Genomic DNA, 11,165 nt, shown 5'->3' with positions numbered 1-11,165 from the left:
AAGCAGCACTTGCATATACATGATAAAGAAATCTAAAGAGTACAAAAAAGCGGATTTCCCTGGCAGTCATGTGGTTGAGGCTCCGCGATTCCACTGCAGGGGGGCGTGGGTTCAATCCCTGGTCGATGGGGAACTGGGATCCTGCATGCCTCGTGGTGAGGGCAAAGAGTACAAAAAGGGATACAGCCAAAGATACCTTCTATTCCAGAGGCAACCAATATACCCTCTGAGATATTCTATGAATACGGAATCAGAGTATACAAACGACCTTTATGATTAAATACAGTGGCATATCACACAGTTAGGCAATCTCCTTTTATCTTAACAGATCTTGGGAGACCTCCCGCTCACTGTTTATGTAACTCACCAGAGGAAGCCCAAGACTTCCAGGTCATCCCTTATCTCTCACCCCTTAGACTCTCATCTCCATATGGCTCTGCCTCCCCTAATCAGTCTTCCACCCCAATGCCCCAAACTGAGATAAGAGGTCGTGTTCACTCAACAAAATTTCCCACATTCTCAACCTTCTACCTTCATCTTTTTACCCTAACTGGCCCACTGTCTCTAATACTGCCCATCATAATTCCTGATTACACTTCCAACACGTTCACCTCTCAGTTCCTTGACTTCCTCTCCTCCAATCAGCTTGCCCTCCACTCTACCTCTGCCACCCACTCCTATGGGCATACCATCTAGAGCTGTGCTGTCATAACAAAGCAGCCACTACTATCCAGATATGATGGCTACTGAGCACTTGAAATGTGGCCAGTACCACATCATGAAATAGCATTTTAGCTATACTGGATTAAATATATTAACATTAATTTCATCGTTTTTACTTGTTTACTGTGGCAGCTAGAAAACTTTGTTACACATTTGGCTTGCCATTTCTATCTTAGCATTTCTACTGGATGGCACTGCTCTACAGTCTAGACCACGGTGGTAATAACTGCACCTCTTCCACCATCTTAATTTTGGGCACCCTACCAGTAACACTCCTTTCTCAGCTTGTTTCCGTTAGTTCTGATTCTAACAAGTTTTCACCTCCACTGGGATCTCCAAACCAGTGATCCAACACCCTCCCCCCAAATTTTCTTTCCTTATTTGGCTCTGATCCTATTCCATTGCCCTCTTCTCTTTGTCAGCTGTACTCACCGGGCAAAACTTTCCCAATTAATCCACACCGGCATCAGAGCAAGTAAACATGGCTAAAGAACACAACCACACCATACCAACCAGCCTCACTAAAGTAGACCTTTGTGCGGCCCGGCGGTCATACTGCAATCCTATTACACTTCTGTGCTCCACGGATTCCCCCTGACACCCAGACAAATCCTCCAGTCCTCTCTCCTCTCTCGGCTCATCTTTTACATTTCACTGAGACAGTAAGAACAATCAGAAAAGAACTCCAACGTGCTCCTACCAGCAGTCTGCCTTCCTCTTGTTACTGTGGATGAACTGGCGAAGCTCCTAAGCCAACTCCTCCACCTGTGCACTAGACCCCAACTCCTCAGGAACTCAAGGACACTATTAACAATTCTCTCTCTCTCCTCTGCATCACGTTTTCCCTCTTACCAGAACAATCCCATTAGCAGAAATATGCTGCATTTCTCTAAGCTTAAAATCTATCTTGACCTCACATTCCCCTCAAGCTACTGCCTCACCTCTCTGGTCCCCTGTAAGAGCAAAACCACTAGAAAGTAACTATCTAAACTTGCTGTTTCTTCTTCATATCCTCTCTAAAGCTATGCCAATCAGGTTTTTGTCCTCACTACTCCACCAAAGCAGCGCAAGGCCAAAAACCTAAACTACCTTCCCATTTCCAAATCTAATGGTCAACTTTCCATCCGAATCTTCTTACCCAGCCTAATAGCAGCACAGGACAAAACAAGCCATTTCTCCAAATGGCTTTCAGTTCTCTTCCTCCCTTTTTGCTGGTTCCTTATCATCCTGACTCCAGGCTCAGTCCTTGAATCTATTCCCCTTTTGCAACACTCACTCCTTAATGATCCTACTTAGTTCCATAGTTGCAAACACCAAGTGTACATACATGGACAGCTCTCTAGCCAGGGTCTCCTCCTTGAACTCGACTCAGTTATACTTAGAGATCCAACAGGCATCTCAACGCAAATATAACACTTCCAAATGACATTCTTTATCTAAACATCCCTCTTCCCTCCCCATCCCAAAACCCTGTACTCCTCTTGAACTTGCCCCCATTTCAGCAAACGGTACCTGAATTGGGCCCCTACCAAAAACATTAGTCATTTATTTCTCTGCTCAAACCCCACATCTAATCTATTTAAAAGTCCTGCTGGCTCTACCTGCAACTATCTCCCCAAATATGATCCCCTCTCATCACTATCACTGTTTCAATCACTCTCACCAGGAATACCTTAATAAGCTCCTAACTAGTCTCCCTGCTTCCACTCTCCCCTTTACAACTCCAAATCAGATTACCTTACTTCTCTTCTTAAGCCCCCCCAAAAGCTTCCCATCTCTCTGAACAAAAGCCAAAGTCCTTCAAGGGCCCATGTGATCTGATCCCTCTGTCTTACTCTTTGGCTTCATTTCCTGCTTCTCCACCCATGATAGCCTATTTGCTTTACCTCAAACACACGAAAAACATTACCATCTCTGGTCCCTTGTACTTGTAAATTCGCTCTTGCTAACACACCCTTCCTCAAATTCTACTGTGTGCTCCCTTGCTTCATTCAGGACTCAGAGAGTCCTCAGAGAAGCTTTCACCTCCTCAGAGAAGCTTTCCTTAGCCACCTCCTAAAACTACTCTTTGTTACTCTCTATCCCTTTACCGCTCTCAGTCTACTTTTTTTTAATTTAATAATTGTATTTATTATATAACAATTTGTTTATTGTCTCCCCAAACTAGATTATAAGCTCCACCCAATGCTGTATTCCAAACTCTAAATGATATTTAGTGCATAGTAGGTGAGGAATAAATTTCTGGTGAGTGAATGAATTCTTCCATTAGTGCATCCATTAAATCTTGTTCTATACTGGTTACATAGTATGGAACATTCAAACAGCAGGATAATATATTTAACCAATAATATATTTAACTTTGATAGCATTTAGTCTGTTTCCTAAATTGTGCAACTACAAACAATGTTGCAATGACCTCCCTTGTACATGAGTCTTTATGCACTTACAGAAAGATATCTAAGAAACTCCTAAAATCAGAGTACCTGGGACTAAGGATATATAGCATTTTACATTTTTCTAGATACTATAGGGCAAATTAATGTCATTAATTAATGCCATTTTATTACCTAAATATTCCAAAGGGTACCTATAAATCAAGAGTGATAATAAAAGGATGACACAAAATTTTTTTAAAGGATGATACTAATTAAGGTACCCGAAATCTGCTATAATTTCTCACAATCCATGATTACAATGTCTTCCAAGAAAATGTTCATAACCTTCAAGGGAAGAAAGGAGGCAAAGTTCCAAACCTAGTTAATCCTCAACTACTCAAGTAATTCAGAAAGGGGGGGACCTCTTGCTCCCACCCCTGCCCAACCACTAACAAACTGGGGATCGGGGATCAGACCTCATGCTTATGTTCTAGAAAGGACATTCTAAATTCCATACCTCATCTCGTCTTCCACCATTAAAAGAAGAGCTAAAGAGTTTGTTGCTGCTGCCGCTGCCCCTTTGAGGAGGCATCTTATTAAAAGTTTTGCTTTTCTGTGAATTGGAACGACGGGACTGGTTGATAAAATTTTCATTTTTGGGGTAGGAAGGTTCACGTTTGCGATTATAACGCTTGGATCCACTTGAGTTCTTTCCATCTGAAAGCAAGAAACGTGAAAAAATTAGTTAAGAAACGATACATATACTTGGCGAATTGCTCTCCACCTCCCAACAAAATTGTGTTTAAACAAAGGTAAGTAGGCTCTTCCATGACCTCCAAGAAATCTGGGTTGGACCAGAGCATCAGTGCTTTGGGCAAGACATTACACAGTAAGGTGAAAAAAAAAATTTGCTTTTGGAATGAAGCCTAAAGGGTCCCTCCCTCAGGAGGGACACAATATAGATCAAACCACATAGACTCTCAGTTCACAATGTCTTTCTTTGTAACAGAGCTTAATCACTGCTCTTGTATTGATAGAAGTCCATTCAGACAGAGTGACAGAAAAAGAACAGCCTATCTATATTGAGGAAAAGTACTTTATCTGGAGGCAGGACAGAAGGCATTCTTCTTAAATTACTACAACACAGTTAGACCCTATACCGCAATGGTGTGGCCTAGGTCTTAGCAGATATACAGAAGGCACAAAAGCAAAACAGTATTTACATACGTTTTAGAGGTCAAACTGAGAAGCTATTAAATTGACAAAACAAAAGAAGTTGGACTCTAAGAGTATATCAGCGTAAAGTTATACCCTTTTAAAAACTGCTTCTTGCTTTTTTTCTCCAGTTACAAGAACATATGTTCAATTTTGGAAACAAGAATAAATTCGCCAGTGCCTATGGAATACCAACCTATGAAGTGTTTAATTTCCTTTTATTCTCCATTTTATACACTCATCACACATCTTCCACAGAATGACAGGCATATAAGATATATTGTCTTCCACCTATTACTCCATGAGCATTTGCATGCACCCTTAGGCTTCAAAAACATGATTAATGGCCACACTGTTGTCTACCATATGTTTACGGCGTAACATAACCAATTTGTTGTACATTTAGGTGGCTTCTGACTTTTTGTTTATTTAGTATGATAGTATTGGGAGCCTCTTTATACAGAGGCCTGTGTGTATAATTATGTCAAGTTCTCAAAGTAGAATTAGCAGATTAAGTATGATCATAAAGCCTTTTACACATCCTCAAGTTGCTTTCCAGAACCATACTAATTTACTTATATTCTAACAACAGTATAAGAGAGAACATCTAGTTTACTACATTCTTTATAATACTGAGTTGAATAAACTTTCTTAAATTGAAGGGTCAAAATAATGTTTCGAATTTGAATTTCTCTGATGACTAGCAAAAAACATTTTTTTAGTCTGTTAACCATTTGTATTTTGTGTAAAGAGCTCGTTTGTATTCTTTGCCCCACTTTTTCTACTGCGGAGCTGAACTGCATAGATTATTTTGTCCAAATTGAACAAAGAACCCTGGCCAGACACGTTTAACATGTGCCAAAGTTTACCAGCTTTAAAAAAAAAGCGGGGGGGGGGGGGAAAAAAAGCAGGGGAGGGGGTGCAAAATAAAACCTATCTGAGAACCTGAGAACCATACCAAGTAAATAACGGTGAAAGGTCCCCAAATTAGTTTTTGGACAAAAAAAGACTAATATTTCTTGTCCCTTCACTCACTCCATCTTGCCTTATTTCAACACAGAAATCTGACCAAATCAAGTCTGTACCCTACTTTAATGGCTTTAAAAGCAAAAACAGAGAAAACAGAAGTTGGGGGACTTTTAATGAAGAAGTCCATTAGGCTTACCCTCCAACTTTAAAGGGGTGGTAGTTTATAAAGTCAAGAAGACTCCAGCGGGCCTCCCTGGTGGCGCGGTGGTTGAGAATCTGCCTGACAATGCAGGGGACACGGGTTCAAGCCTGGTCTGGGAAGATCCCACATGCCGCGGAGCAACTGGGCCCGTGAGCCACAATTACTGAGCCTGCGCGTCTGGAGCCTGTGCTCCGCAACAAGAGAGGCCGCGATAGTGAGAGGCCCGCGCACCGCGATGAAGAGTGGCCCCCACTTGCCGCAGCTGGAGAAAGCCCTCGCACAGAAACGAAGACCCAACACAGCAATCAATCAATCAATCAATCAATCAATAAAATTTTAAAAAAGACTCCAGCATGAGCCTCAGAAACTACAACCCCTCCCAACTGCCAAAATATAGCTTAATCCTGTTTATGTTAAAAATATATAATTAATAGAAACATGTCTGGAAAGGCAACAGAGCAGGCTGTTAATGACATTTACCTCTGGGAAATGAAGCTATTCACTCACGCTGGCCTAAAACAGTGGTTCTCAATCCTACAGTTCGCAGGAATCACCCAGATGAGCTTTTAAGGGATTCTTGTGCTCAGGCCTCACGCTCTAAGATTCTGACCTAAGTAAACAGAATTACTGTTCTGTATACTAATAATTTGGATAATTAAAAAACTGTAAGTACCTACAAGAAATTATTTCTAGACAAGGTGACCAGCTTCTTTTACAGCAGACAAAAATAAATTCAAGGTGAAGCATATCCTCAGGGAAAAGGAAACATTAGCTGATAAACCAGAGTCCAAATTTTCAAAGTAACCACTTCACACTCAGTTTGCCAGCAACATGGGATAAATGAGAGGTATGCCATCTTCTCCAAACCTGACCAAATAGTCATGTGAGATGGCAGCACTGTAAACAGAACAGATTGTCAAAGAAAGACTGCCAGGCTAGGGTTCACTCCTACCAGCCACCTTTCAATCCCAGTTAGGGAAAGTGACCAGAGCTTAAAAGTTAGAATTTAAGAACTAGACTTTTACCTACTACTTCAGTTCGCAACAGTTACTGTCAAACATGGCATCAGTGGTAACAATTAGAAAATGAAGCTTCAGATCTCAAATTCTGCCTTGCTCTCAACCCATGGAATTAGTTTATAGTAAGATTTCAAATAAATAGAAAATTCAGAGGGATACAGAACCCCAGCTAACTTTACCATGAAAAGAAATGAGGTTTTATGAAGAGGATAGGCATATGCAGGAAACATATGTTCCCCAAACCATATTATCCAAGACTATTTCAGATGATCCTGCATTTGACCCTGTTGTTTTCAAGACCTAACAGATTTAGACATAGATTTAGGTAAAGCCAGATTCTACACTTCAAGGGCTCAAAAAGGTAAGCTGGCACTCAGGAGGAGGGCTGTTTTCATTTCTTCACTTATTACCACACTGGCAAGGAAACGGTTTCATAATGCTTACAAAACTGCTCTCTGACAGTGAACTGCTCACTTCTAAAACATTACAACTGACCACATAAGGATTCACGATTTTAGTTGCTAAAATCCACTCCCTCATCTTGTCTTTCACTTACCTACAGGCATGAAGTCAGACATCTAAAGTGAGAGGCTGGCTCTTATCTCTAGACCCAGGCAGCTAAAGATTGAAGGTACAGTCAGGCCTGGGACCCAGAGATAAAACTCGGAGTGCTAATTTTGAGGTGTCCTACAGGCAACTTGCCAGAATATACATGTGAATAAGTTGGGGGTTGAATCTGTCCTCCTTTCTCTAATAGGAGATAGCAATGAGGTGATCTGCTTTAGATTTTGGAAAACAGACAAAAAAGTCAAACTAAGTTCCTAGGACACACATATTCTCTGTTGAAAGTTTTAAATTTCAAAGTGGTTGTTCACAATCCTGGCTGCACAAGAGAATCATTTGCAGAGACTTTTAAAACTATGGATGTCAGGGCCCAAACCAGACCTAAAGAATCAGAAAGAATTGCTAGGGAAGAGCCCCACACATCCTTATTTAAAAAAAAAAAAAAAAGGTCCTTAGGAGATTCTAATGCACACCCAGAGCTGAGAACTGCCAAAAACTGTCAAGACACATTCCAAAATGGACCATTAGTTAAATGGCTCAAATCCAGAACACAGGATCCTAGTTTCAAGAGACTTGAAAACTTAATCCACTGTGTCTCAGCTGTCCCACATTTCCCTAAGAGAAAGGTCTCCACCAAGTAACAGTACGCGTATCTCAGTCTCTTCCCCCGATTACCAAATTACAGGCCATAAACTTTTCAGTTAAAAAATTTGGCATCATCAACACTTCTAGCTGTAGTTGTAACAGGTGGCACAGTCTAGAGATCAGAATACCAGCCAGGAAGTTTCTGCTGCTGATTCATGCCATGTCACAAGCAAGTTGCTTACCCATCGTCCAAAGCGGTTGACAAGCACCTCTGGAGGGGCAACATATGGCCTTACTACAGAATCAACTGATAACTGAATCCAGCTGAAATTAGTAATTCTGAATGAAAGGAAGAGAGAGGGGGTATCAGGAATGACGCATGTGCCAATAAGTTACTTGCTTGTTAAGTGAATTTATATAAAGTGTATTTAGTAACATTGCCTGGGACTTCTTAGGAATTTACTTGGACAATTACTCTAACTCCTGGTTTTCTCGTCAGTAAAATAGGGCTAATCCTCTCCCCTCCCTCCTTATAGAGTCATGAGGACTAAGAGAACATTTCTGTAAAATGCCTACCATGGTGGCTGGCACATAGTTGCTGTTGTTATTTGAAAGCCTATTATTAATAAATCTAAAATTCCTATCAAGAGCACCTATTAGACTTTCAAAAAGCCACAGAAACCAAGGACTCAAGCCAACCAGCCTGGAAATTCTTTTAACTTCCCTAAATGGTGTTTATTGAAGGCTTTAAGTCACCTCAATTTTCAAAGCCATCAAAACCTCCAGGTCCATTTACAGCTCAGAGGCTTTCTTCAGAGCAGATTACCCCTAGTAACCTGGCTTCTGGTATCGGAATATAAGAGGAAGAGTGTCAGGACAGTGCTTCACACCACCAACCTCAAAATAACTGCTTCATAATACCTGACCTTCCTTTAACCTCCATGGCAGTACCATCCCCCACCCAGAAGGATGGGGCAAGAGACTGGTTCCGGGCCAGGGTCCACTGTTTGCCCCCAAACAGCCAGGTCTCTCTCTTGCCTCTTTTTACTTTCTTTGTTCTTTTTTTTAAATCAGTTTACTGTTTGTTTTTTTTAGTATTTATTTATTTATTGGCTCTGTTGGGCCTTTGTTGCTGTGTGCGGGCTTTCTCTAGTTGCAGTGGCTTCTCTTATTGTGGAGCACGGGCTCTAGGCACGTGGGCTTCAGCAGTTGCGGCATGTGGGCTCAGTAGTTGTAGCTCGCAGGCTCTAGAACACAGGCTCAGTAGCTGTGGCACACGGGCTTAGCTGCTCTGCGGCACGTGGGATCTTCCCGGACCAGGATGGAACCCGTGTCCCCTGCACTGGCAGGCAGATTCTTAACCACTGTGCCACCAGGGAAGCCCCTCTTTGCTCCTTCTAAACAACTTTCCCCAAACTCTAATCCACCTCTCTCCTCTGGGCTACATTCCTGGGATATTTACTGTTGAACGTTCTTAGAACTACATCTTAGCCCTACTGGAACAAAACTGTAGGAACAGATCCAAGAAAAGAAGTATTATGCGAATGTTTGAAGCAATTAGCCAAGGCAAAGAAACTGTGGTATGCCAATCTGGCCAGAAAGATCAAGTAAATCCTGTTAGCCAAATATACTTATTTCCTGTGTGCGTGAAGGGCAAACTTAAGCCAGTCACAGGAACAAAGACTCAAGTATATTAATCATGTAACTAGGAAGCAAATGACCACTTATTATACACATGGTTTAGAGAATAGAAACCAAAGGTTTTGTTCTCATGTGAGGTAGGGAAAGGAGAGTGAAAAAAGGAATTAAATATTTAAAAACTGAAAAACTCTTGTTCTTGTTACTTTAACAACAGAAAGACAAGTTGTAAGTCATGTCTTTTCACCTCACCTTTCCTGTTCTTCCTTCACCTCAGTACCATGAAACTCAAGAGGTCCCTTCAACAATTTCCAGCTGAATCAAGTACATCAAGCGTTGAGTCAGCTTCTGAAATCCTACAGAAATCTTTTTACGGAATTATGCAGAATTTCAATCTACTCTTTTGTTAGAGCAGCCATCTAGAAGTAGAATTCACTGTGTAAGAGGTCCTGAACAATATCTGCTGTGGTAGCATTAGTCTTAGTTGTAATGTTCTTAAGGCAGTATATGCTACCTTTCAGCTCAACCTTAGCCAGTATCTAGCTTCCTAAGCCATTTTTAATCTCTATTTACTCTCTCTGAATTTGTTCCTAAATGCAAACAGGTGATTATGGTTGATGAGGAACTCTATTTAGCTACAGGCCTATCCTTCCTTTTTGCTAAGGGAATATACATAGCAGTAGCCAGAAAAGTATGCAATAGCAATGGCAAACATATTCAAGCTCTCTTACAAACACATTAAACAAAAACTAATGCTACCAGAGGGCACACCTGTGTATTTCATAAAGCCCAGCAAAAAAGTCCTTTCCGTGAGTTTTTACTTCCTTCCTCAGAAGCTTTCAATTGATAAGGTGAATAGTGTTTTAAAAGTATTTTATGTTTTTTTGGGGGTGGGGGGGAGGGGGACTTCCCTGGCAGTCCAGTGGTTAAGACTCCATGCTTCTACTGCAGAGGGCATGGGTTCCATCCCTGGTTGGGGAACTAAGGAACCCACATGCCCCATGGCAGCAGCGGCCAAAAAAAAAGAGTATTTTATGGTTTTCTTTTTTTTTTTTTTTTTTGCCGTGCGGCGTTGCATGCAGGATCTTAGTTCCCCAACCAGGGATGGAACCCGTGCCCCCTGCAGTGGAAGCGTGGAGTCTTAACCATTGGACCAACAGGGAAGTCCCTTTATGTAGTTGCTTAAAAAAAAAAAAAAAATTCACTTTAGTCAGAATGAACCCAGCAATTAATACTCTATACAAGTCTGACTGAAATGTTAACACTGACAAATATTTGCTTTGGTCAAACCACAATAGAATTCTGTATCATCCTGTTGCGTAATGAGAGTTAGTTCCACTAATCAACATATTCAAAGTCAGGACGATACAAGTAAAATGCCTTACATACCTCAGTTTTGTTGCTGTTTTATTTTGTTTGAGTTGGGGCAAACCTTCACCTACTGTTTCACTAAATAATAAATCAACTTAAGGCATTTACTGCAACTGACTCATGACCGTATGTTAGTGGCTTAAACAGGAGCCCCAGAAAAATTAGTTGAGAATTAAGATAGCTAGAGAACCAGAATCTTTAACATCTAGGAATAGAATGCAAAAGTTATTTATCAGCTACACTGAAAAATATGCAGACTGTTCTAAACTAGTTCCAACACTGGCCAAGAGGACTGGCAAACCTCTATCTCTAGGGGAGATCTCCGATAAACCCACGCATGTGCAAAACCCCAAAATTAGTCTACATAATACTGCCTGACGTGGCCTGAGAGTCTACACTCATCCCTGTTCACATATTTAAAGCATTCATTCTTATCAAGACAACTGGTCTCCACCTGAGTTCCAAAAGCAAGCTCTAGAAGACCTTGACGTACCAGGTAAACAA

The 11,165-nt window shown here is 41.2% G+C and overlaps 1 protein-coding gene across 1 annotated transcript in view; it reads right to left on the bottom strand.

The window, feature by feature from the left end:
- Positions 1-11,165, bottom strand: part of RNF10 (ring finger protein 10) — a 30,712-nt gene that overhangs the window by 18,086 nt on the left and 1,461 nt on the right. Inside the window, exon 2 of the mRNA XM_068562417.1 lies at positions 3,616-3,815. Coding sequence (XP_068418518.1) covers positions 3,616-3,815 — 200 coding nt within the window. The remainder of the gene's footprint in view (positions 1-3,615; positions 3,816-11,165) is intronic.

This window comes from Eschrichtius robustus, chromosome 14, assembly GCF_028021215.1.
Source record: "Eschrichtius robustus isolate mEscRob2 chromosome 14, mEscRob2.pri, whole genome shotgun sequence".
NCBI classification, from domain to species: domain Eukaryota; kingdom Metazoa; phylum Chordata; class Mammalia; order Artiodactyla; family Eschrichtiidae; genus Eschrichtius; species Eschrichtius robustus.
This window is presented reverse-complemented; position numbering and strand designations above follow the sequence as displayed.